Raw genomic sequence first — 27,518 nt, 5'->3', positions numbered from 1 at the left:
ACAGGCTCTACAAAATTACAGAGAGTTTGCTGGCATTACTGGAAGTGATTCCAACAGACTCCTTCCAGTGGCTCCAAGGCTTTCCCTCTGCTGCATCCTTCCCGTGCGGCAGTTGCAACAGAGGAAAGGACCCTGAGGCTGGCTGGAGAGAGCCTTTTGTAATGCAAACTCTGTAAGTTTGGAGGGACTGCGGGGAAGGAGGTAAGGAGATGTGCAGCTTTGGCACTAGTTTTCACTATGGTTGCAAGGGAGAGGGGCATTTCCACCCCCATAGGGACATTTATGCCACTGAACCCATAGTAGAGATCCTGAAAATGGAAGAGGTTCCTTTCAGTCACCAAGAGTGGTGAGCAAGGAATTCCTATGTCAAAAAAATTATTGCTATGTGCTGTGGAGTATTTCTAAATTTTCACATTGAGTTTTTGGTTAGTGAATATAATCAGAGTGAAGGGAATCACTTCAGGGGAGGATGAAATGTCCAGAACCAACAGATGAGATCAGGATGTTCTGTTTATGTCTCTTCATGTGCCATTGTTCACCTATACCTGTCTACCAGCAAGTGACTTTAAATACTTATGATGGGATATTTATCTATATATGTCTTACTAAATAGCTGTATAATTTATGTACATACTTTCATTTTTATCCAGCAGATGATGGATTTGGGAATAAGAGAATGAAAGGGTGCGATGGAGAACAGAAGGAGGAATGTAAAGAAAAAGACCCCTCCAGAGACAGCCCTGATCCTTCAGCTGATAATGTGGGAGGTGGTAGTAGTGTAAGCTTGCAAGAAAATACCCCAAAAGGAGAGAGCTCGAATGTATCAAAATGTTCTGTACATGCTAAAAACTTCAGTCAGTTATATGAACTGAGAAGACATGAATTAATCAGCAATAGCAAAAAACAAGTGCAGCAAATGAACCTCAAGGGAGCGGAGCTATTTAAATATTCAGTATGTGACAAAAGCTTAACTCCAAAATATGACCTCAGCATTCATGAAAGAATCCACACTGGAGAAAAACAATTTAAATGTTCTGAATGTGGTAAAAGCTTCAATCAAAAAGGTTACCTCAGAATTCATGAAAGAATCCATACTGGAGAAAAACCAGACAAATGTTCTGAATGTGGTAAAAGCTTCAATGGAAAAAGTCACCTCAGAAGGCATGAAAGAATCCACACTGGAGAAAAACAATTTAAATGTTCTGAATGTGGTAAAAGCTTCAATCAAAAATGTTATCTCAGAATTCATGAAAGAATCCACACTGGAGAAAAACCATTTAAATGTTCTGAATGTGGTAAAAGCTTCAGTAGAAAAAATAACCTCAGAAGTCATGAAAGAATCCACACTGGAGAAAATCGATTTAAATGTTCTGAATGTGGTAAAAGCTTCAATCAAAAATGTTATCTCACAATTCATGAAAGAATCCACACTGGAGAAAAACGATTTAAATGTTCTGAATGTGGTAAAAGCTTCAGTAGAAAAAATAACCTCAGAAGTCATGAAAGAATCCACACTGGAGAAAATCGATTTAAATGTTCTGAATGTGGTAAAAGCTTCAATCAAAAATGTTATCTCACAATTCATGAAAGAATCCACACTGGAGAAAAACCATTTAAATGTTCTGAATGTGGTAAAAGCTTCAGTAGAAAAAATAACCTCAGAAGTCATGAAAGAATCCACACTGGAGAAAATCGATTTAAATGTTCTGAATGTGGTAAAAGCTTCAATCAAAAAAGTTACCTCAGAATTCATGAAAGAATCCACACTGGAGAAAAAACATTTAAGTGTTCTGAATGTGGTAAAAGCTTCAACCGAAAAAGTAACTTCAGAAATCATCAACGAATCCACACTGGAGAAAAATCATATAGGAATGTAATAAATGTTTCCACAGCAAATCTGATCTAAGAAAATATGAAAGAATCCACCTTGGAGAAAATTATATGGACAAATGTGCTAAGGTGCTTTCCTTAGGTGAAAGTTGAGCCAAACTGAAAATATCTCTGACTGAACACTGTGAGATAAAGGAACTGGAACAGGAAGGTGTAAATATCTAAGCATAGTGGAAGGAACAACTAAAGAAGCAAAGTACACAAGCATGGAAGAAAACCAAGTCCAAAAGACCAGTCCTGAAACCACGCTGCTAAGAGCACCAAAACCACAGTTTATTGGGACCCTACACGGTCCGTATTTTGGCTACAAAGCCTTCCTCAGGGGTCAACAAATTGACGTGTATAGATTAAGCGTCTGAACCTCTCAAAATGAGGAGCAATAAGCTACATGGTGCAGTCCACAATCCACGATGAGAGAGTGAAGAAACAAAATCAGGGGTTCTGATCATGGGGCGGTAGCAAACACAGGCGCTAGTATGGCGCTAACAGCCTCTACCACCTATGTTTGCTTCTGATCATCGGGGCAACAGTTTGAAAATGCTTGCTCACACTGCTGGCTTTGCCTAAAGATATTTAGAGGATCTGAGCATTGCACAGCTTTGACTGAATTTAAGCCCTGGTAGTCATAACACTAAGCCAGACTCTTCCATTCACCACAATAAACGAGGACTGTTAGTAGTAAAAGCAACAGTTTTATTAGCAACTAGTAAAAAAGGCCCGTTTCCGAAACAAATGAAACGGGCGCTAGCAAGGTTTTCCTTGGAGTGTGTATTTTTGAGAGAGTGTGTGAGAGAGAGAGAGTGAATGTGCGAGTGTGTGTGTGTGACAGAGTGAGTGAGTGGGTGTGAGTGTGTCTGTGAGAATGAGTGTGTGTGTGTGATGTGTGTGGAAGTGCGTATGTGTGACACAGTGAGTGTGAGAGAGTGTGTTTCACACAGATACAGTGATTGGGAGAGAGAGAGAGTGAGACTGTGTTTGAGTGTCTGTGTGAGAGAGAGAGTGAGACTGTGCGCGAGTGTCTCTGAGAGAGAGAGTGTGTATGGGAATGAGAGTGTGTGTGAGAATGAGTGTGTGCCAGGATGGTCCCCCCTCCTGCAAGGTGCCCCCTCCCTGTCTCCCTGCCATGTGTAAGTGTGTATTTGTGAGAGAGTGAGTGTGTGTGAGTGTGTTTGTGAGAGAGTGTGTATGTGGGAATGAGAGTGAGTGTGAAAATGAGAGTGTGTAGCAGGATGGGCCCCCCTCCCTCTCCTCCTGCCAGGTACAAGTGTATGTTTGTGAGTGTGAGAGAGTGAGACTGTGTGCGAGTGTCTCTGTGAGAGAGTGTGTGTATGGGAATGTGAGTGTGTGTAAGAATGAGAGTGTGTGCCAGGGTGGTCCCCGTCCGCTATGGTGGCTCCCTCCCTCCCAGGTGCAAGTGTGTGTTTGTGACAGAGAGAGAGAGAGTGTGTGTGGGGGAATGAGCGTGTGTGCCAGGGTGGGGCGCCTCCCTCCCCTCCCCCTCCCAGATTTATGTGTGTGTTAGTGACAGAGAGAGAGTGAGTATGTGTGAGTGTGTTTGTGAGAGAGAGAGAGAGAGTGTGTGTGTATGAAGGAGAGTGTGTGCCAGGTGAAGGTGAGTGTGTGCCAGGGTGGCCCCCCTCCCTCATTGTCTGCTTTCCTGCCAGGGGCCCCCCTCCCTCTCCCCCCACCTCCTCCTCCTCCAGCCCTCCATGCCACTTGATCCCGTTCTTCGGTACTCCTCCCCCTACCTGCTAGCACTGATGTTTACCTCCTCCTCTTCTATCCCTCCCTGCCTTTTGATCGGCGATCTTCGTGACTCCTCCCCCTGCCTGGTACACACCTACCTTCTCCTCCTCCGGGCCGCCCTGCCACTTGATGTTGTATCTTTGGTACTCCTAGGGCTGGCGCTATAAAAAGAAGCGCTCAGCTGTCCTGAGCGCTAACTACAAAAAATGTTTAAGAAAATGTAAAAACACGGCACCGCAGGCAGCCTTGAGGCATTGGCTGCTGGCTGTGCAGGCTCCTCCCGTCTCTTACGTCACTGCCCCCGGAGTGACATAGGGGCAGTGATGTAAGAGATGGGCGGAGCCTGCACAGCCAGCAGCCAATGGCTTAAGGCTGCCTGCGGTGCTGTTTTTTTTTTTTTTACATTTTTTGTTGTTTGCGCTCAGGTTAGTCATCAGCTGATTGTTTTTTTTTTTTTGTAGCACTGGCCCTGCTGCTGAACATGAAAAGCAGCAGTGGCCGGCAATGGGAGCAGGGGCTGGCGCTGTCGCGGTGGAGGAAAAGTGGGCTGTCAGGGTCCGTCTCGGGCCGGCCGTGGCTACGCCCCTGGCAGCACTCTTGAGCGATTCTACTCCTCCCCTGCCTGGGTTGGTGTTTGCTGGGGTGTGGCGTTCAGTGTGTTTGCAGTGTCAACCTGGGGGGGGGGTGTTTTGGTGACGGGCGGCGACTTTGGTGGGTGGGGGACGTGCTGGGGGGTTTTGTTCCGTGTGTTAGCGGTGGCAACCTTGGGGGGGGGGGGGATGGTTTGGTGACGGTCGGCGACTTTGGGGGGGTGGGGGAAGTTGGGAAGGGCGGATAGTGTGTTTCCAACCTTCTAATGGGACGTCATTTTACGTTGAGCGCTGTTATTTGCTGAGTGTCATTGCTCCACCCTTGATGTCATTACATTTGACGCGTGGGCGGGGCAGACATTCATGGAGCAAAAAAGTGGTCTCAGCCGCCTCACTTTAGAACGTTGGGAAAGTGAGGCTTCATTAGAATGTTGGAGGTGCGTTTTATATAGAGAGATGAACAGAAAAGAATATACAGATCTCTCTATATAAAACGCACCTCCAACGTTCGAATGAAGCCTCTGTTAGCCAAAAGTGAAGGGGGTGAGATCGCATTGTGTCTGCCCCGCCCACGCGTCAAACGTGATGACGTCGAGGGCGGAGCAATGACACTCATCCAATCACAACGCTCGGCAGCGAAGCGTCAGGGAAGGAGGCGGCGCTCTCAACGTCTAGCCTTCCCTTCGCTGTGTTCCGCCTTCTTCTGACGTCAAGGATGACGTCAAAAGAAGGCGGAACACAGCGAAGGGAAACCTAGACGTCGGGAGCACCGCCTCCTTCCCTGACGCTTCGCTGCCGGAACCGCCACGGAGGTACATTTAAAAACAAGAAAAAAAAAATAAAAACCATGTTGGGGGGAGCGAAGAGGGTGGCCACAAAAGAAAAACAATGGGAGCGGGAGGGCAGGGGAGAAACGACACCATGGATGAAAAGGGGGGGGGGGGAAGAAGAGGGCGGCCCAGGCTGGGACATGGGAGAGAGAGGAGCATGGATGCAAGGGGGGGGCATGGAAGGGAGACAGGGGACTTGCTGGAAAAGGATGAATGGAGGCGGCAGGAGACAGAGGAGCATGGATGGGCATGGATTGGAAGGGCAGGACTCAGGGAGAGGGGAATTGCTGGATAGGGATGAATGGAGGGGACAGATGGCCATGGATGCATATGGATTGCAGGGCAGGCCTCAGGCAGAGAGGGGAATTGCTGGATAGGGATGAATGGAGGGGCCAGGTGACAGAGGAGCATGGATTGGAAGGGCAGGACTCAGGGAGAGGGGAATTGCTGGATAGGGATGAATGGAGGGGACAGATGGCCATGGATGCATATGGATTGCAGGGCAGGCCTCAGGCAGAGAGGGGAATTGCTGGATAGGGATGAATGGAGGGGCCAGGTGACAGAGGAGCATGGATTGGAAGGGCAGGACTCAGGGAGAGGGGAATTGCTGGATAGGGATGAATGGAGGGGACAGATGGCCATGGATGCATATGGATTGCAGGGCAGGCCTCAGGCAGAGAGGGGAATTGCTGGAAAGGGATGAATGGAGGGGCCAGGTGACAGAGGAGCATGGATTGGAAGGGCAGGACTCAGGGAGAGGGGAATTGCTGGATAGGGATGAATGGAGGGGACAGATGGCCATGGATGGATATGGATTGCAGGGCAGGCCTCAGGCAGAGAGGGGAAATGCTGGATAGGGAAAAATAGAGGGGCCAGGTGACAAAGGAGCATGGATGGGCATGGATTGGAAGGGCAGGACTCAGGGAGAGGGGAATTGCTGGATAGGGATGAATGGAGGGGACAGATGGCCATGGATGCATATGGATTGCAGGGCAGGCCTCAGGGAGACAGCGGAATTGCTGGATAGGGATGAATGGAGGGGCCAGGTGACAGAGGAGCATGGATTGGACTCACACTTTCACTCTGACTCTCAAACACTCACTCTCACATACACTCTCCCAAACACACACACTCCGAGGAAAACCTTGCTAGCGCCCGTTTCATTTGTGTCAGAAACGGGCCTTTTTTACTAGTATGTAATATTTGTTTACTAGTAAAAAAAGGGCCGTTTCCGAAACAAATGAAACGGGCGCTAGCATGTGGGCGGAAGGGAGAGGAGCAGTGTCTTGGGCTGTCGGGGGTTGATCCGTTTTGTTCTATCAGTTGTAGTCTGGCTGGAGGGGAACGCTGGAAGAGGAATGCGCTGCGGGATGCAGCGCCGTCATTTTGCGTTTGTTCGGGGCATTTTAGAGGTGGGAGATTGCTTGCCTTTGGCCGGGGATGGTTGGGCACGTCCTCGGCCGCTTCGGCAAAAGGGGAAGGGGGGGGGGAGTTACCTGCATCCGCGTGTAAAACAGAGTATTTGTTCTTAATGTTCTTTGCTGACTTTTGTGATACCTAGGCAGGGGAGAAGCTTGTTTCCCCTACTCCTTCCCCCTGCCTAGTTCGCTGTTGGATGCTGGCTGGGTCTTGGGTAATCATTGCATGTGGCCCGCAGCTTGTCCTGGCTGCCCACGTCCCAGATGGTGAGGGGCACGCTGTTCTCTGGCTCCCCTGACTCCACGTCAAGCGAATAGGAATATAGTCTATTTTCTCACATACCCACAGTAGGAATATTCTTCTCTCTTTGCAGCGGTGTTCCTCTGCTCTTTGTGCTGCACAGATAATGATGTGTTCTTCTGCTGGTGAATGGTCCTCCTTTCTTGGCATGTACTTTCTTCTGATAGGTCCGTGGTATGTCACGTAGCGTTGCCTGGTAACGTTTCAGCTTCTGATAGGTCCGTCCTATGTCGTGTAGCGTTGCCTGGTAACGTTTCAGCTTTGTTCTTGTGTGCTTCAGAACGTTTAGGTTGCTTTTTTCTCTTCGTTCAGCGATCCCTTCACTGTCATTCTTCTGCCCTCGTCGTCATCACGTTGACGCGAGGGCGGGGCAGGGAGACATGGTCAGTGGGATGGCTTCACCACCATGAACTTTCGATCCCTTCACGGAGTGGAGTGACTTCAGAACCTTGTCCTCAGAACGTTGAGGGTGCGTTTTAGTATAGTAGATTAGCATAACCTGGTACTGGAGCACCTAAAATCTAGGTGCCTGCAGTTATACCAGTCATAGACCTGTAGATACCCAAATGTGACAAGGGTGCACATAACCTACAGTATTCTGTATCTGGCATGCCTAAGTGGCAGCAGTACCCATATCCCAGTGATAAGAATGACTCCCTTGCATTGACCTGCTCTGCCACTTACATGCCTAGGTGTACACTTACTTAGGAAAGTGCAGATATTGTGTATATTCATGCACACACCTGATGCTTAAATGTGGGCCTCCAGTTTTCCTGTTGCCTCTTATATTTTAAGTGCAATCACACAGCCTTAGAGCTGATGTAAATCCTTGTGCCTAGCTTGTTAAAGAACATGTATAGATTGTATTTTGTAATCTATGTGCATAAATGTCTGCTCTGCCTATGCTCTGACCAAACTCCATGCAAAGTATGAGTGATCGTTTGAAATGTTCATTTACGTGTACACGTGTTCATATACACATGTAAATGACTAGAATACTAGTGTTTTTACCACCTAAATCTAAATGGCTTCTTATTGAATTATCTTCTAAAAGATGCCTATAAGTTTTTATGAAATCCCAGCACAAATTCTGCAGCAATTGAAGATAAAATGAATCCAGGTACATTTACACCTGTTTTGGACCAGGTGTAAATGTTCACAAGTAATGTATGTGCATATTTTATAAACACTGTATGTAAATCATGACTGCCTGCATTCCCCCCAAATTCCCACCCTGAAGATGCTTACACCAGAGTCATAAAAATGTGTATATGTTCTTATCACATGTAGATTTTCAAGGGGTAATTTTATAAGTTGCATTTTTGGGGCAATTCTGCAGTATAACACAGATGCTAACATTTACGCATTAGAATAATGGTATTTATGTATGTATATGCGAACATATAAGCGAATGCCAAAAATTCACCTAAGTGCCATTCTGCAACTATCCTCTTAATTTATATAGCATGTATTTGCAAAGGGTCTGTACACTTGGTTAGGAATCAAACTTTTGCATGTAACTTGTAGAATACTGAAAGTTACACAGCTGTCTGCAGTACCTAGGCTCTGACACACTGGCTCTATGGCTGGCATAAGGGCTCACATCTAAATGTAAAGCACATATGTTAGTCCTATATAATAAAAAGCACCTCCAACGTTCTGAAGCCAAGAAAGTGAAGCCTTGAAGCATTCGTGCTCCTGCTGTATCCATCTCCTGAAATGACGTCACGAACTTCCATGTTTGTAAAGACCAATCACTGGAAGGGAATGCTGCAGAGTTGCCAGGCAACAGAACGCGACGTAACACACATGAGGGTTTCGTCGTTCCTCCCTTCTTCCCTCCCTCCCTTCCAGGCCCCGGCCCCCTACCTCCAAATTTTAAAACTGAACTTCACTTACGAAGTCGGGTTTACGGTGGCCAACAGCAGCAGCAGCAGCAGCAGCGGTAACAGGCGTGCAGGCTTGGCCCTTCTCTCTCTTTCAGCTCTGGTCCCGCCCTTGTGGAAACAGGAAATGAGGGCGGGACCAGAGCTGAGAGAGAGAGAAGGGCCAAGCCTGCACGCCTGTTATCACTGCTGCTGTTGGCCACCGTAAACCCGACTTCGTAAGTGAAGATGACTTTTACAATTTGGAGGTAGGGGGCCGGGGCCTGGAACTGGAAGGGAGGGATGACGACACCCTCATGCGTGTGACGTCACGTTACGAGGAGGGGGATCCTGGAACTGGGAGGGAGGGAGGGAAGGGGGAACCTGAAACTTGGAGGGACGCAGGGAGGGAGGGGGGAACCTGAAACTCGGAGGGAGGGGGAACCTGAAACTCGGTCCCCTGGAACTTAGAGAGAGGCAGGGGATGACCCTGGAACTCGAAGAGAGGGAGGGGACGACCCTGTAACTTGGAGGGAGAGGACAACCCTGGAACTTGGAGGGAGGGAGGGGACGACCCTGGAACTCGAACGGAGGGAGGGCATGACCCTGGAACTGGAAGGGAGGGAGGGGACGACCCTGGAATTCGAAGTGTCGACCCTGGAACTCGGAGGGAGGGAGGAGGGGGTCGACCCTGGAACTCAGAGGGAGGGAGGGGGGCAACCCTGGAACTCAGAGGGAGGGGACTACCCTGGAACTCGGACAGAGGGAGGGGAGGATGACCATGGAACTCGGAGGGAGGGAGGGGACGACCCTGGAACTCAGAGGGGGGATGACCCTGGAACTTGGGGGGGGGGGACCCTGCAACTCAGAGGGAGGGGGGGGCCCATGGCACACACTCTCATTCTCACACACACTCTATCTCTCACAGACACTCGCACCCAGTCTCACTCTCTCTCTGTCATGCACACACACTCGCACATTCACTCTCTCTCACACAGTCACTCTCACACACACTCTCTCAAACATACACACTCCGAAGAAAACCTTGCTAGTGCCCGTTTCATTGGTTTCAGAAACGGGCCTTTTTTCCTAGTATTCTATAAAGAAACATAATTCCTTTATACAGTAGGCTTCTAGAATTGCCCTTTTTATGTGTATATGCTGGTATATATACACATATAAAATTACATTCTATGATATACTCATGTATTTTATAAAGTATCATAAAGAACACATCACAGCTCTGCCTAAACCATGACCCCAGAAAAACTTACATTCAGATCATATAAAAGAAGATGCATTTTTTCTCTGTGTGTACTTTTTTTTACATATATACGGTTATACAATTTTATAAAAGCCTTTTTCTACATGTAAATCAGGTTTTACATGTGGAAAAGCCTATATAAACTCACCCCCACCCCTATGTGTGTCAGTAGAATTTTCAAACAGAAACTTAAAGGGGAACTACAAATGCCAGAGGGACTATTATTATTGCTCTTTCTGGGTATAATTTAATAACTGCTAACATCTGTGAAAGATATGCAAATACTTTCCACTATGTAGATTCTGCACAAGGAGAGGAATGGCCACTAGGAAAAAGGAAGTGATAATGCCTCTGAATACGTCTCTGGTGAGACCTCATTTAGAGCACTGTGTACAATTTCAGTATCCTGCCTCCAACAGTGGCCAATCCAGGTCACAAGAACCTGGCAGAAACCCAATTAGTAGCAACATTCTATGCTACCAATCCCGGGGCAAGCAGTGGCTCCCCCCATATATCCATCTCAATAACAGACTATGGACTTTTCCTCCAGGAACTTTTCCAAACCTTTTTAAAACCCAGATACAATAACCGCCATTACTACATCCTCCATCCTCCAGCAGTGAGTTCCAGAGCTTAACTATTCTTTGAGTGAAAAAATATTTCCTCCTATTTGTTTTAAAAGTATTTCCATGTAATTTTATTGAATGTCCCCTGGTCTTTGTACTTTTTGAAAGAGTGAAAAATTGATTCACTTACACATTCTACACCACTCAGGATTTTATAGACCTCAATCATATCCCCCTCTCAGCCATCTCTTTTCCAAGCTATGCAACTCTAACCTCTTTAGCCTTTCCTCATATGGGAGGAGTTCCATCCCCTTTATCATTTTGTTTGCTCTTCTTTTAACCTTTTCTAATTCCACTCTATCTTCTTTGAGATATGATGACCAGAATTTAACGCATGTATTGGCCGAATGCAGGTCCATTTTTCAGCGCCAAAAATGGACGTGTGGCAAATGAAAATTGACACGCGTCAATTTTGGGCCTGAGACCTTACCTCCACCCATTGACTTAGCGGTAAGGTCTCGCATGTTAACTGGGCGGTAATCATCAGCGCACATACAATGCCAATTACCGTCCTGTTAGTGCCACGTGCCAGAAAAGTTTCCAGCAGATGTAGTGGATGCATGTAAAAAAAGGAAATTACCACCCGGGCCATGCGGTAGTCAAAACTGACATGCATAGGACGCGTGTACGCACCTATGCGGCTTAGTAAGAGGCCCCTAAAGAGTGGGTTTAAAAGAGAAATTGTAGGTTATTGATAAACACAGAATTTTTTTTAAAAAGCAAACTTTATTATAGTCTCCATACCCTTTTCTCCACAGTTTTAAACTTGAATTTTCTACCACAGCAAGGCCTAGTTTAGTCTTTCCACCCACCCCAAGCTCAAATTTATAGTCAATCATTCTAATTAGGACAACAATAGGAGAGTTTTCATGAGAGTTTAATTACATTTTATTAGTTTCTGAGGAGTAAATTCTAAATAAATTACACATTATACCATATAATCTTAAAGCTCTTTATATTCATCTAATATCCCTAGTACCTTAAGAAGTTTTAATTAAACAACTCTATAATACTAAGGTGCAGACAGCAGTCCAGCAGCAAGAGGGGTGCTATCCAGTCTTTTGTACTGAGTATCAAATGCATGATTATTTCCCAGTTGGTGAGAGGTTATACATGTGCGCTCGATGCAGAGAGCTCCTAGCTCTCGGAGAATGAGTCCATTCTCTTGAGGCTAGAGTAGCAGGCTTGGAGGAGCTGAGAGAGACAAACAGGAACATAGAGGATGTCTACAGGGACATTGTAGAGAAGTCCCACCTCCAGTCTGGCAGCCCCTATGCTGCCTTGGAGGAGGGAGGTCTCCTGAAAGAGCATCCCCCTGGTGAAGCTAGAAGTAATCCTGTAGCCAGGACCAGCCCAACAGGGAATGTAGTATCCTCTTGTACTGAAGATATGACTCCAGGAGCTTCTGCCCAGGAAGGAAGGGTTAGGATGACTGTTATAGTTGGGATTCAATTATTAGGCATGCAGATAGCTGGGTGGCTAGTGGATGTGAGGATTGCCTGGTTACTTGCCAGCCTGGTGCGAAGGTGGCAGACCTCACGCATCACCTAGATAGGATTTTAGATAATGCTGGGGAGGAGCCATGTGTCTTGGTGTATTGTGGTTACCAATGACATAGGAAAATGTGGGAGGAAGGTTCTGGAAGCCAAATTTAGGCTCTTAGAAAGCTCAAATCCAGAACCTCTATGGTAGCAGTTTCAGAAGTGCTTCCTGTTCTACGCACAGGGCCTGACAGGTAGAGCTCCGGAGTCTCAATATATGGAAGAAGTGATGGTGCAGGGAGGAGGGGTTTAGATTTGTAAGGAACTGGGCAACATTTTGAGGAAGAGGGAACCTATTCCAGAATGATGGGCTCCACCTTAACCAAGATGGGACCAGGCTTCTGGCATTGGCATTTAAAAAGGAGATAGAGACGCTTTTAAGCTAGAAACTGGGGAAAGACTGACAGTCATTCAAAAGCGCATGGTTCAGAACAAGGTATCTTTCAAAGATATCACCAAAACAGGGTATCCCGATAGCAAGGTTGCAATAGACACCATAGTATAGGTGTCTTTAAATAAAAATCAGACAGATTTTCAAGATTGCAAGTTATCACTGTATGCAAATAGCAACAACAAACATAGTTTGAAATGTCTATATGCAAATGAAAGCCTAAGAAATAAGATGGGAGAGTTAGAATATATTGCACTAAATGAAAAATTAGTATAATAGGAATCTCTGAGGCCTGGTGGAAGGAGGATAACCAGTGGGACACTGTATTACCAGTGTACAAATTATATTGTAGTCAGTGGTGTGCTGGAGCTGGCTCGCAAGAGCCAGTTGTTAAATTATTTAAGATCTTGCAAGCCGGTTCTGCATGGCGAGCTGGCTCCGGTAAACGAGGTAAGCATGGTATGAGGGCACCACAAGTCATACTTACCCCACGTACCTCACCTCCTACAGCCCACATTTGCCTGCGCCGCCTTGGTGGGTTTAAATCTTTTTTATTACCTCCGTCGATGTGGCCGCATCATTGAAAGCCCTGACCGTCTCTAGCCTCCCCTTTGTGAGTTCGTTCCCTCAGAGTCCCACCTTCTGACATCATTTCCTCTTTCTGTGAAGGTGGGACTGAGGGAACAAACTCATGAAAGGAAGGCTAGAGACGTGCAGGCTTTCAATGATGCGGCCGCTTCAATGGAGGTAATAAAAGATTTAAATCACGCAGGGTGGCACTGTGGCAGGAAGAAAAAGGGGGATGTTGGGGGGGGGGGGGGGAGAAGAAGGCGGACAGGTGGATATGAATGGGAGGAGAGGATGGTGTATTGCTTCACTATTTGCAGCCTGCTCACTTGATCACCACAGACTGCTCACAAAATAAAATACTACAGATTCTTTTAGATTCGTATTGGGTAAATGAAATTCTTTATTTGCACTTTAATTGGAGAGTGTATAAGTCATTATTGTTACTGCATCACAATGATTAAGAAATACACACACTAATTGAGTACATTACTAAAGGAAGGCTATAGAAAAGTAAAATAAGAAAGATATTTTATATATATATATATATATATATATATATATATATATATATATATATATACATACATCATCATCAGTGGTCAGGAATTACATCATTCAGGCCCTTATCTCATCAGCTGGGAGGCCCGTTGCAGTGAAAGCCTGAAGCGTCCAGATCAGGAACAAGTCTTTTCTGCACGATGCGTCCACCCACAGAATGAGCCCCAGAGTTCCACCGCAACAAGCCCCCTTTTTAAGCTAAAACTTATCCAGAAATGTGCATGGGGATGCCATCACACTCTCTCTGTTCAAGAAAACAAACCACTGGCCAGGTGAATCATTTACCGAACCTCAAGAGTACCCGCCCCCCCTTCTGCACAAGCTGGCTTCAGGGACATACATTGTTCTTGGGAGGTGCCTTATCTCCTGCTCCTCCCTTCTGTCTAAGCTAGCTTCAGGGACATACATTGTTCTTAGAGAGGTGCCTTATCTCATTCATTCCAGCCTGTTCTTTGAGATATGCCAGGAAAGTCACTTTTGGGTCAAAGACAGGGGATTTAAAAAAATGTATTATCGATTAAAGCAAAACTGAAAAGCAATTTTTAATATTTTCCATCACAGATGGGGACGAAGGAGAATCGCTGGACATGGATGGGAGTGGGAGGGGAGAGCAGGGGAGAGAGGAGACTCGCTGGGTATGGATGGATAGAGGGGGCAGGGGAGAGAAGGGAGTTGCTGGATATAGATGGATAGAGGGGGACAGGGGAGAGAAGATAATTTATTTATTTGCTGCATTTATAGCCCACATTTTCCCACCTTTTTGCAGGCTCAATGTGGCTTACAATATAATACAACAACAATCACCTTGATGGAATAAAGAAATCAGAATATAGATAACAGATAAGGTGCATAAGAATGTCATGGCAATCATATTAATGGAGTAAGAATTTCAGCATTATTGCAGTTAAGGTGTATAAGAAAATTATGTATAATGAGAAGTGGGTATGGATAGATGGAGGGGGCAGGGGAGAGAATTGCTGGGTATGAATGGATAGAGGGGGGACAGGGGAGAGATGAGAATTGCTGGGGATGGATGGATGGAGGGAGGGAAGGGGGCAGGGGAGAGGAGAGTTGCTGGACATAGGTGGATGGAGGGGAGAGGAGAGTTGCTGGACATGGGTGGATGGAGGGGAGAGCAGGGGAGAGAGGAGGGCTGCTGGACATGGATGGATGGAGGGGAGGGAAGACAGGAAGGAGATACACGTGGATGGAGGGTAAGGGAGAGAAAAGAAATGCTGGACATGGAGGGGGGGGAGGAAAAATGCTGGACATGGATGGAGGAAGGGGAAGGGAGAGAGAATAAATGCTGGACATGGATGGAGGGGAGGGAAGAGAGAGAGGAAGGAGATGAGGGAAAAGGAAGAGAGGAGAAAAACTGCACATGGATGGAGAAAATAGGCAGAAGCTGGATCCACTGTGTGGAGGACCCAGCTTTTACTTACAGATGTAGGGCAAGAAATGAAGAAGAAAGGAGGAAAGTAAAGAAATAAATGGAAAGGAAGCCCTGGAAACAGAGTTAAGAGGACAGATAGCAGCAGAATCAGATACTGGGCCAGCATGATCAGAAAAACAGTCACCAGATAACAAAGGTAGAAAAAATAATTTTATTTTTATTATAGTGTTTGGAATATGTCCACTGTGAGAATCAGGTGCTCAACATTAAATGTTTATATTTATTTACTTATTTATGGCATTTTATTCCACATTAAACATGAATTAGATTGGAACCTGGGAACCTGAGAGTAATGCAGTGCCCCCCCCCCCCCCCCCAGGCTCTCTCCCCAGCTATAGCCAGCTCTGTAATTTTGAGGGGGGGGGGGTGCAGAGGTGGACGGGGGAGAGAGCCTGTTGTTAAACATTTACCAGCACACCACTGGGTGGGGGTCACATGGGGGTGGAGGGGACAGTTATTCTTGCAGACTACCAGCCCTTTAGGTTGCTGCCCGATGCTCCTGAGAGATTAAAATGACGTTATTTTCCCATCTATAATGTGGATTGCATTGTTCACCGTAAGCTGCATTAGAGAACTTACATAGTAATGAGATTTTTGTGTGTATCTGCATGCTTTACATCTCATTACTGTTCACCCAGAACTCTGCCCATTCTCCACCCCTGAACATTCCTCCATGTAACATAGTAGATGACAGCAGAAAAAGACCTGCACGGTCCATCTAGTCTGCCCAACAAGATAAACTCATATGTGCTACTTCTTGTGTATACCTTACCTTGATTTGTATCTGCCATTTTCAGGACACAGACCGTAGAAGTTTTGCCCAGCACTAGCCCCATCATCCAAACACGAGCCCCGCCTCCCAATCTTGGCTAAGCTTCTGAGGATCCATTCCTAATGCACAGGATTCCTTTATGTTTATCCCACGCATGCTTGAATTCTGCTACCGTTTTCATCTCCACCTCCTCCCACGGAAGGGCATTCCTAGTATCTACCACTCTCTCCGTGAAAAAGTACTTCCTGACATTTTTCTTGAGTCTGCCCCCCTTCACTCTCATATCATGTCCTCTCGTTCTACCGCCTTCCCATGTGGATCATGTAAAATGTATGCATCTTCATGAGACTGTGCGTACTTTTACTTGCATAACCTTGGAAATAATATTACAAAATCCCTTTTAAGTGTGTAAAAATCCTTTATGTGTGAAAAATCCTTTATAAAATTATTTCCTTTCTGTTTGCCTGTGTCCATTATCTAGATGGTTTATAGTTTAGTAAAATTTGCTGTACTGCTCTGGCTAACTCGCAGATCTAGGCGATGTGCAATAATCCAAAAAACATCACAGAAAAAGGAAAAGAACGACAATGAAATTAATAGGAAAGCAAACCAGTCACATCAGGAGAGCACTCATATCAATGTAACAACACTAAATTCCAGTGGGGAGGGGAATGACTGGAGAGAGGGGGAGGAGCTTTATGGAACAAGGCACATGAGGAGAGGAAAAGGGAGGGGAGGGGAGGGGAGGGGAGGAGGAAGGGAAGAACAACAGAGAGACAACTGTAGACCTGTTTAGCTTCTGACTAAGGTGGGCCAAAGGCCTGTGTAAAAAGCCAGGTCTTTAATTTGGATTTAAAACTCTTAAAAGAAGGGTTGTCATGGATATCCAGGGGGAGAGAGTTCCAAAAAGATGGTGTTGCAAAAAAAAAAAAAATATATATATATGTGGGCAAGAAGAGGGTCCTTAGGGGTCCTAAGCCACGGCAAAAAATGGCCTGCTGTAGCTTGGGCGCATGTTTTTAGCAAGCGACGGGCTAGTTTTTACCGTGTCTAGAAAAAAGGGCTTTTTTTCAGTTTTGCTTACGGAACCTCCCTCCCACACCTTTGTTGGAAATACCTATTAGATTGCTCCTTAGTTCATGGGACTAAGTTGCAAAGTTGTTACTTGATCTTTACCACAACAATGAACATTGCATTTCTCAGGTCTTGCCAAATTTCCACAAGCTCTTGTGTTAAATTTTAGAATTATGGGAGGAAAGCAGTCTTGTTCCCATACAATGATATTCCAAAAGTCAAAGCCTCAGTTTAACGTACCTTTGACTTTTGGGCACAGTTAGCAGTCCTGCAATTATTTGAAAAATTGTTAATTAAGTCTTCTCTTTAGCAGTGTGTTTGATTTTAATGTAATGCAGATAATTGTTCAATATTTCATTATGCTATTTTGTTTATGTAAGGTTTCTTTTACTGTGTTTTTCTTATTTGCTCATTTATTAAACATGATTCAGTTAATGAGCTGCTTCTAAGCTAAGCAGTTTTAAATAACTACAGTCCAGAACTATATATCACTGAGAGCTGTGTTTGGAAAGGAATAAATACATAAGTAATGCCACACTGGGAAAAGACCAAGGGTCCATCGAGCCCAGCATCCTGTCCACGACAGCGGCCAATCCAGGTCAAGGGCACCTGGCAAGCTTCCCAAACGTACAAACACACTATACATGTTATTCCTGGAATTGTGGATTTTTCCCAAGTCCATTTAGTAGCGGTTTATGGACTTGTCCTTTAGGAAACCGTCTAACCAGGGTTTGTCATCCCAAAATTCATCATCCAAGTCATGTACTTGCAGATTTGCAGCCGAAAAAAATAATATTTCTCTAAAGTTGGCATTTTTCAAGTTAAATCATTTTGATGATTGTGATACTTGAACTCAAGAAATTGATTGTCCTTGCTCTGGGGAAAAGGAGTCACCTTTTCGTACCACTCCCTGTATCGCCCACATCCAGCTCTAGCACCATGACTCCAAAACTGGACAACCTTCTCACTGCCAATTGTTAACTTATATGGAATTAAATATCAATATAGGGGTTGATATTCAGTGCATAGCAGTAAATGGAAGGGTAACCGTTTGTATAGGATTTCTCTGTTTTTTACTACCTCATTTGCAGCCCTACATTCCCAGGAGAGCTTTGCACTCCAGCCAGCAGTCTTTTTTGACTGTTCCTTCGCTTCGAGTAATACCATCCCAGACATTTTGGAAGATGATGTTTAATGCTGTGGGACCTACTTTCTGGAATGTCATGCCCATACTTTTGAGTGTTCTCTTCCTTTGTTCAAGGTGTTATTAAAAAATCTGTTTCAGTCAGTTTTTAGTAGCTGATTTATTTGTTTTCTAGCTGCTGGGATGCTCCAACCCTATGATCCTGCGAAAGACAGCAGGGCTATCTCTATGCTTTTCTATTTGAATTGTATTTCTTTTCATATCTGTGATTTTATTATGTGTAAATCATTTTGCTGGCATTTCCCTAGGCAATTAATCAAATAAAAGTAACTTTGAACAGGAGTGAGCTGAGTTAACCCTGGATATTCAATGTCAGGGCACATCTGTCCTCTAGCATTGAATGTCCTGGTTGGTGTGGCAACCTGGGAGCTAACCGTGTACCTGCCAATATTCAGACCAGTGCACAGTTAGCTTGGCAGATAAAGTTAGGACCGCCTTTTTGCTGTCCTAATTTTATTCAGTGACTTAGGGGTCCTTTCACTAAGCCATGGCAAAAAGTGGACTGTGGTAGTGTGGGCGCATGTTCTTACCGTGTCTAGGAAAAAGGACTTTTTTTCAATGGGCCAGGAAAAGAGCCTGCAGTAAAATTGAAACTAGTGTGTGCCTATTTACAGCCTGATCCCTTAACATCACCCATTGATCTAGCAGTAAGGGCTCACGTGCTACACATGTGGTGACCGGTTGGTGCGTGCTAACTGCTGATTAACACCAGAAGCGCCATGCGCAGTAGGAAATGAAAAAAAATAATTTGTCCTGGCAATATAGGCATGTGCCAAATCTGAAATTATCGCTGAGTGGGGGCGCGCTAGCCTTGCGGTAGTCTCTTTTTGGTACTAGCCTGGCAGTAGTCTTGTTTTGGTGTGCGCTACATGCAAATAGAGCCTACTGCACCTTTGTAAAAGGGACCCTTAACTACTACTACTACTACTACTTGACATTTCTAAAGCGCTGCTAGGGTTACGCAGCACTGTACAATTTAACATAGAAAGACAATCCCTGCTCAAAGAGCTTACAATCTAAAGGACAAGTGAACAGTCGGTCCGATAGGGGCCGTCAAATTGGAACTGAGAGGCGAAACCTTAGGCTGAAGGAAGGGAAGCTTATGGAAGGACCCAACATGGCCCATGTTTCAGCAAAGTGCCTGCTTCAGTGGTCTATACATATAACTAAAGGATTAAAATTATTAATACAGAAAATATAAATTATATTGTAAAAACATCCAAATCAGTTCTAAAAAATAAACAGTAAACAGATACCATATGATGTTCTCATATACAGGAAGCAAGACTGAATATTGCCACTAATCAGTTCAATGTTGGCTCTTCCTCAGACCACCCCAGCACTAACCGATTCGTGCTTTGGCAGTCAGAAGGGATATTCATTAACTCTATCTAGTTAAGTTGCACTGAATATCCGGAAATGGCCTGCTCAGTAGGGTTTAACCAGGCAGGAGCCTTTCCTGCCCACTTACAGCCTTTTGAATATTGAACCTGTGAATATTTGAGTATATTTTGCATTGTTATATGATATAATAGTTTTATTTATGTGGGTCTTTTCTTGTTGTTGTTTCTTTAAGGCGCAGATATTTATGCAACCGATCCAAACAGCGGAATGACCCTCAGAGAATGGGCACAATTCACAGGAAGATATGACACTGCTTTCCTCATGAAGAAACTGACAAATAGGCCATGCCCAGAGCAACTCTGTGACCACTATAAGCCAGAGTGGGTTAAGATGAAGGAACTGCTTGCCAAAGGTGCTGAGGCCAAAGGCTGTGTAAAAAGGTTCTCAGAGTGTTTAAGGTCAGTGCTGACATTCAGTTGGTACAGGGATCCTGAAGACGATGGCACTCTTGATCACATGGTTAGAATGACTACAAGTCTGAGCAGTCCTTTCACTGCAGTGGCCTGCAAGACTGTGTGTCCAGAAAGTCCTCCCTGTGTGGGAAAATGTAGATTTACAGTCCAGGAAATCCTCAAGAAGCAAAGGGCTTGTGAAATGTAAGTCCAGGACAAAAAAACATACCAACTATGAAAATCTGTTCCAGAACTCTCAAATCACTGCAGTTCCCAAGAAGAAAGCGAGGAGGTCCAGTTTCCAGTCTGGTGTCTTGCCTCTACCTCAGGGGACCAATATGACTATCATAAGGAGAGCAAGCCTCATTCCCTTGCATCTGATGAAAAAAAGCAGTGTTAGACCAGGGTTTGTCATCCCAAAATTCGTATTAACAAAGCTCCACCACTTACCTACTGTCTGGAGAAAATAAAGAGACGAGACAATGTCAAGGACAACACTTACCTGCAGATTCCAAAGTGGAGATACAAAGAAGTGAAACAGGAGAGAAAAAAGGCAGAAGAAGAACACAGAAAAGCTGAGGTGGCTCAGGGCAAGAAGCACTAAACAATCGGTAGAGCCCTTCCCTTACCGATTCCCTTAGCGAATCGGTAAGGAATGGGCATGCATTAAGGAAAGGGAATGCAAATGAGCTGCTCGTTGCAGCTCACTTGCATTCTCTATTCCATCGCTAAACAGTCAGCCAATTGGCCAGTCGAGCATGCGCAGAGCAGCCAAGTGTTATGCTGGCTGCTCTGCGCTTGCCAAATACGCCTCCCTGTGCCGCCCAAAGATGCCGCGCAGCTGCCCCCCTCCGATGCGGCTCAAAGAGGACAGTGCAGTTGTGGACGCCCATGCAAAAAAAACCTGCCCACCTTTGTTTTGCAGCATTCATATACATAGGCCCACGCGTTGTGACTGGCCCAGAGACTTCCAGGTCTCTCAGCTGAGTGAAACACGGCGTATAAAGACGTTTTTATTATTGCGGGGGGAATGACGGCCAAAATGGGCGGGTTTTTTTGCATGGGCGTCCACAACTGCACTGTCCTCTTCGAGCCGCATTGGAGGGGGTGAGCAGCTTTTTTTTTTCCTGATTTTTTTTTTTTTTGTGGTTACTTTGGAGCAGTTTTTCAATCCCGCGCAGCCCCAACGAGAGGTACAGACCTCTCTTTAGATTTTCCAGCGTTAGGGCAATCGGAAGAGGTTAGTGCATCTCATTACAATGGGATTTCTACACAATTTGCTCATCTGCATTCCGTTTTCGTTAGTTGCTACCGTCGTCGGAAAATGGCTAGGAGAAGTCTTTAGTGCATGCCAGGGTTTACTACTTGCTCGTTAATGGCTCGTTAACAGCTCGCTAAGTTTAGTGCATCTGGCTCTCAGAGACAAAAGCAGAAACAAAGAAGTGTCCAATGAAAAAGAAAAATTTAAATGGGATATTGTTTCCACTTTCGAGTTTCCACATCCATATACTCAGCTTCAGTAACATAGTAACATAGTAGATGATGGCAGAAAAAGACCTGCACGGTCCATCCAGACTGTCCAACAAGATAACTCATATGTGCTACTTTTTGTGTATACCCTACTTTGATTTGTACCTGTGCTCTTCAGGGCACAGACCGTATAAGTCTGCCCAACCACCAGCCCCGCCTCCCAACCACCAGCTCTGGCACAGACCGTATAAGTCTGCCTAGCACTATCCCCGCCTCCCAACCACCAGCCCCGCCTCCCAACCACTGGCTCTGGCACAGACCGTATAAGTCTGCCCAGCACTATCCCTGCCTCCCAACCACCAGTCCCGCCTCCCACCACCGGCTCTGGCACAGACTGTATAAGTCCGCCCAGCACTATCCCTGCCTCCCACCACCGGCTCTGACACAGACTGTATAAGTCCGCCCAGCACTATCCCTGCCTCCCAACCACCAGTCCCGCCTCCCACCACCGGCTCTGGCACAGACCGTATAGGTCTGCCCAGCACTATCCCCGCTTCCCAACCACCAGCCCCGCCTCCCACCACCGGCTCTGCCACCCGATCTCCACTAAGCTCCTGAGGATCCATTCCTTCTGCACAGGATTCCTTTATGCTTATCCCACGCATGTTTGAATTTCGTTACCGTTTTCATTTCCACCACCTCCTGCGGGAGGGCATTCCAAGCATCCACTACTCTCTCCGTGAAAAAATGCTTCCTGACATTTTTCTTGAGTTTGCCCCCCTTCAATCTCATTTCATGTCCTCTCGTTCTACCGCCTTCGCATCTCCGGAAAAGGTTCGTTTGCAGATTAATACCTTTCAAATATTTGAACGCCTGTATCATATCACCCCTGTTTCTCCTTTCCTCCAGAGTATACATGTTTAGTTCAGCAAGTCTCTCCTCATATGTCTTGTAACGCAAATCCCATACCATTCTCGTAGCTTTTCTTTGCACCGCTTCAATTCTTTTACATCCTTAACAAGATACGGCCTCCAAAACTGAACACAATACTCCAGGTGGGGCCTCACCAATGACTTATACAGGGGCATCAACACCCCCTTTCTTCTGCTGGGCACACCTCTCTCTATACAGCCTAACAACCTTCTAGCTACGGCCACCGCCTTGTCACACTGTTTCGTCACCTTCAAATCCTCAGATACTATCACCCCAAGATCCCTCTCCCCGTCCGTACCTATCAGACTCTCCCCGTCTAACACATTACGTCTCCCGTGGATTTCTATTCCCTAAGTGCATCACTTTGCATTTCTTCACATTTAATTTTAATTGCCAAACCTTAGACCATTCTTCTAGCTTCCTCAGATCCTTTTTCATGTTTTCCACTCCCTCCCGGGTGTCCACTCTGTTACAGATCTTAGTATCATCCGCAAATAGGTAAACTTTACCTTTTAACTCTTCGGCAATGTCATTCACAAATATATTGAACAGAATCGGCCCCAGCACCGATCCCTGAGGCACTCCACTACTCACCTTTCCCTCCTCCGAGCAAATTCCATTAACCACCACCCTCTGGCGTCTGTCCGTCAACCAGTTCCTAATCCAGTTCACCACTTCGGGTCCTATCTTCAGCCCATCCAGTTTATTTAAGAGCCTCCTGTGGTGTCAAAAGCTTTGCTGAAATCTAAATAGATTACGTCCATAGCTCGTCCCTGATTCAATTATCCTGTCACCCAATCAAAGAACTCAATGAGATTCGTTTGGCACGATTTCCCTTTGGTAAAACCATGTTGTCTGGGATCTTGCAACTTGGCTTCCAGGAAATTCACTATCCTTTCCTTCAGCATCGCTTCCATTACTTTTCCAATAACTGAAGTGAGGCTTACCGGCCTGTAGTTTCCAGCTTCTTCCCTATCACCACTTTTGTGAAGAGGAACACATCCGCCGTTCTCCAATCCCTCGGAACCTCTCCCGTGTGCAAGGATATATTAAACAAATCTTTAAGAGGAACCGCCAAAAACTCTCTGAGCTCCCTCAATATCCTGCGGTGGATCCCGTCCGGTCCCATGGCTTTGTCCACCTTTAGCTTTTCAAGTTGTTGATACACACTCTCTTCTGTGAACGGTGCTCTATCCACTTCATTCTCATTTGTACTTTTTCCAGTCCATCGCGGTCCTTCTCCAGGATTTTCTTCTGTGAAAACAGAACAAAAGTATCTATTTAGCAAATTTGCTTTTTCTACATCATTATCCACATAGCGGTTTGCAGTATCTTTTAGTCTCACAATTCCCTTTTTAGTCATTCTCCTTTCACTAATATACCTGAAGAAATTTTTGTCACCCCTTCTTACATTTCTAGCCATTTGTTCTTTCGCTTTCGCCAGACGTATCTCTCTCTTGGCTTCTTTCAGTTTCATCCGGTATTCCTCCTCATGTTCCTTTTCTTGAGTTTTTCTGTATTTCTGGAACGCCAACTCTTTAGCCTTTATTAAGTACTTAAGTAATCTGTAGAGCAGAGCCAAAGATATGGGTGGACTCTGAGAGAAAAGATTTAAGACCCTGGTCAGTTTAAGAACTATGATTCTTGCCGGTTCAAGGGTGATCTTGTAGCTGCAGATCAAACACTTGAGGCCACTTGAGAGAAGCCATTTGCCCATGCATGCCCACTACTGCTCATATTAAACACTTGCACAGTACTCTGGGATCCTTTCAGACACGCTAGTGTTTTTAGCACATGCATCCTATGGGCGTCTGTAGCGTTTAGCATATGCTAATCATTAGCATGCAATAAAAACATTGCCACACCTTTGTAAAAGACCCCTTCTGTTGGGTAAAAGGACCTACAAACAGCTGGGTCATCTTTTCACATTGACTGTATCAACAATGGTATATACTGTTGAAGAGAAAAGGGAAAACAACAGTGAAAGCAATATAATAAATCAGATACAGAAAGGCACAGGCTAGGGGAATTATATAGGCACCACGTTGTAGCCACCTGCAGGTAATTTAGAACAGGAACTGTAACTAGAACCCCTCTCCCTCATCATGACTTAAGGGCTGAAGCCCATGGTAAGCATGCACCTGTGGCCATCTAGAAAATGGTTTGCAGGATTGAATTTATAAATGTTGTTGTTCCATAACTATGGAGGATTGTAGAACTGTGTTCAATAATGTGGAAAAGACATTCAGTGCATATATGCTTCCCTCCTCCCCACTCCCACCAACCTTGAGAATGGGTAGGCACTTCATAAAAGGGGTCTAGGGTTCACCACATAAAGAAGGATGGAACCTACTGGGGAGACAAATGAGGTACAAAGCAGGAGAAAAGCTACCAGATGTGGATACCTGCCAACCTGGTGAAAATAGAGGTAACGTTTGAATCCAGAGAACATGCACAGAATGGGGAGCCCTTTACCATGAGGGATGCACACATCCATTCTCAGGGCCTCTTACCCTCCCCCCCCCCCCCCCCCCCCCCCCCCACAGGCAGCCACAACTGAGTGTGTCCAATAGAGAACAAGACATCTGTACTATGATATGGGTAGAAACAATCATCACTATCAGTGTATTAGAGTCCACTGCTGTCCCTTGCAATCTTGTTGACCAGCTGCAGCGCTGTAACCTGTCCTGCAAGATGCAAGAATTGTTTGTTTAGCACCTGCATAACAGAAGGGGAAGAGGTGGCTGAGAGGTTTGAGCTTACCTTGAACTTCTGGTGCAAAATATTGCCAGACAACACACCAATCTGTTTGCTCCAAGGGGCCAGAGGCTTGCTGGTTCTACTAAGGAGAGAGAATGGGGGGCACTGAGGGACCACATCAAATACAGCAAGCAGCTCCTGGAGGGTACAGAATGGAGAGTCAGTCAGATGAGGAAAATGCAGAGTATATGATAAGCTGCCAGCTAACACCCAGTCTGAAACTTTTTCAAAGGAAAAGTACACAGCCCACACACCAATTATCTTTCAAGAATTCCCCAAAGGTGTGCACATAAGCATACAGTGGCATAAAGAAGGTTTACTATAACTGAACCTAAAACGCTTATAAATGCCACCACATAATCTAAAGAAAAATATCTAAAGTGCGAGCATGGAGAAAGACGTTTTAAAGAAGCGCCCATTGGAATGCAAACGTACAAACCGGCAGAGCAGCTGTGGACGTTTATAGTTTCCACCCATAAACAATATTAGGAGGTCCATCTTGGGGACATCTACTCCGCCCTCACTTGGACGTCTTTTGGGCAGTATTTAAATGTCCTCAGTATTTTCAAATGTTTTATGGCACCAAAACAAGCACCCACTCGCAAGGGTAATTTCAGTGAACCTGAAATAGAACTCCTGGTGCAAGAAATTGCAAAAAGGAACACCAATGTGTTTGCTTCCAGGGGGCAGAGGCTGGCTGCTTCAACAAAGGGGAGAGAATGGGAGGCAGTGAGAGACTGGGTCAACGCAGTCTTCCACTGTGGCAGGGATGTAGAACACTACAAGCAGAAGTGGTGCCAGCTGAAGCGTGATGTGAAGTATAAGGCTGGTGCCAATCCCCCAGCAGACGACACTGCTACCTTGACCCCTCTACAGCGCATTGTTCATGGACTCTTGCCCCAGGAGGGGATCCATGGCATTGGGTCCCAGGACACATCAGCAGAGCCTGACGGCTCAGGTAGGTTTAGGATTAGGAAGCTGTGGTATCTGTTGTGCTGCACTCTGTTTTCTACACATGGGGGACAGTGTGGTGCTCCTAAGTAGGGGAGGGGGTGAGAACACCACATGTAATACAAATAACTATTCATTTAAAGTCCATGACACAGGGAGTAGGCAAGTGAAGAGATGGGGAGGGAGGGTTTCCAGCTGTGTGTGTGTAGGTTACCACTGTTTCACAGCTTTGGGGGCCTTCCCCACTCCCTCCTCTTTTCCCATCACCAAACTATGCATATCTGCTTTCAACACCTACGTGCTGTAGCCACTGTATCCTCTGCACTCCTTCCACAGTTCTATGTCTACCCGCCTGCCTGTGTGGCTCTCTTGCACCTCTGAAGTACACTGTGCTCGTCTCCAGCTCTGTACCATGTCCAATGACTTCTGTGGGTTGCCTGCCAGTGCCATTCCTCACCATCTGTTTGCTGGGTCTTCACATGTGGGCCTATGTATATGAATGCTGCAAAACAAAGGTGGGTTATTTTTACCAACACACTTCCTCTCCTTTTGCTACGCAGGTGATGACAGCAAGTCAGACGCAGAAGCTGGCCCTAGTGGCCACCAGCCCCAGCACACTGAAGGGCAGATAGAGCAGCAAATCAGTGGGTCTATACAGGAACAGTCACATGGGGTGGAACCATAGGACACAGCAGCAGCAGCAGCAGAGGCTCTCCCTCCCCCACTCACAGCCTTTGCCGATGTTGCCACAGAGAAAGAAGAGGCAGGAGGCACATCATGAGCTGAGACCATCCAGCCAGAGGAGGCAGCTGCTGCGCTTTGCAACCCAATAGCTGGGCCACAATGTGCAGCTCAAGGATTACCAGCGCCAGAAATTGGAGCTGCAAAGTGAAGGGGTACAGGCCCAATAGGAAGCAGTACAGCAGCTCCAACGGCTGGAGCAGAGCATCAAGGCCTACGTCATGACATCCAAGTGCACACTAGAGCCCTGATGCAGCATTTTATTCCACATTAAACATGCATCTTCACTCAACGTGTAATTAAACTCTGGAATTTGTTGCCAGAGAATGTGGTAAAGGCGGTTAGCTTAGCGGAGTATAAAAAAAGGTTTGGACGGCTTCCTAAAGGAGACGTCCACAGACCATTATTAAATTGGACTTGGGGAAAATCCACTATTTCTGGGATAAGCAGTATAAAATGTTTTGTACTTTTTTTGGGATATTGCCAGGTATTTGTGACCTGGATTGGCCACTGTTGGAAACAGGATGCTGGGCTTGATGGACCTTTGGTCTTTCCCAGTATGGCAATACTTATGTACTTATGCACTTGGAGTATTCTCACTATACTGCCAATTACTCCCAATATTGCTGGATTTTGCTACTGTCGAGTAGGAACCCCATTTCTAAGCATCCAGACCAGTGATTGATGTCACTTCCTCCTCTGAGCCTACATTCCTATAATAATTATTCCTTCTCTTATTAAGGAAAAAAGCCACCCATTTATGACCCCATCTAG

The 27,518-nt window shown here is 45.7% G+C and overlaps 1 protein-coding gene and 1 pseudogene across 1 annotated transcript in view; both read left to right on the top strand.

Annotated features, from left to right (window-relative positions):
- LOC115482481 (zinc finger protein 260-like) overlaps positions 1 to 2,102 on the top strand; it is a 40,765-nt gene extending 38,663 nt beyond the window's left edge. Inside the window, exon 6 of the mRNA XM_030222315.1 lies at positions 651 to 2,102. Within this exon, the coding sequence (XP_030078175.1) occupies positions 651 to 1,906 (1,256 nt within the window). The 3' untranslated portion in view covers positions 1,907 to 2,102. The remainder of the gene's footprint in view (positions 1 to 650) is intronic.
- On the top strand, positions 2,097 to 20,493 carry LOC115482403 (annotated as a pseudogene).
- Positions 20,494 to 27,518: the final 7,025 nt, after the last annotated feature.

The sequence above is a fragment of the Microcaecilia unicolor genome, chromosome 1, assembly GCF_901765095.1.
Source record: "Microcaecilia unicolor chromosome 1, aMicUni1.1, whole genome shotgun sequence".
NCBI lineage: Eukaryota > Metazoa > Chordata > Amphibia > Gymnophiona > Siphonopidae > Microcaecilia > Microcaecilia unicolor.
This window is presented reverse-complemented; position numbering and strand designations above follow the sequence as displayed.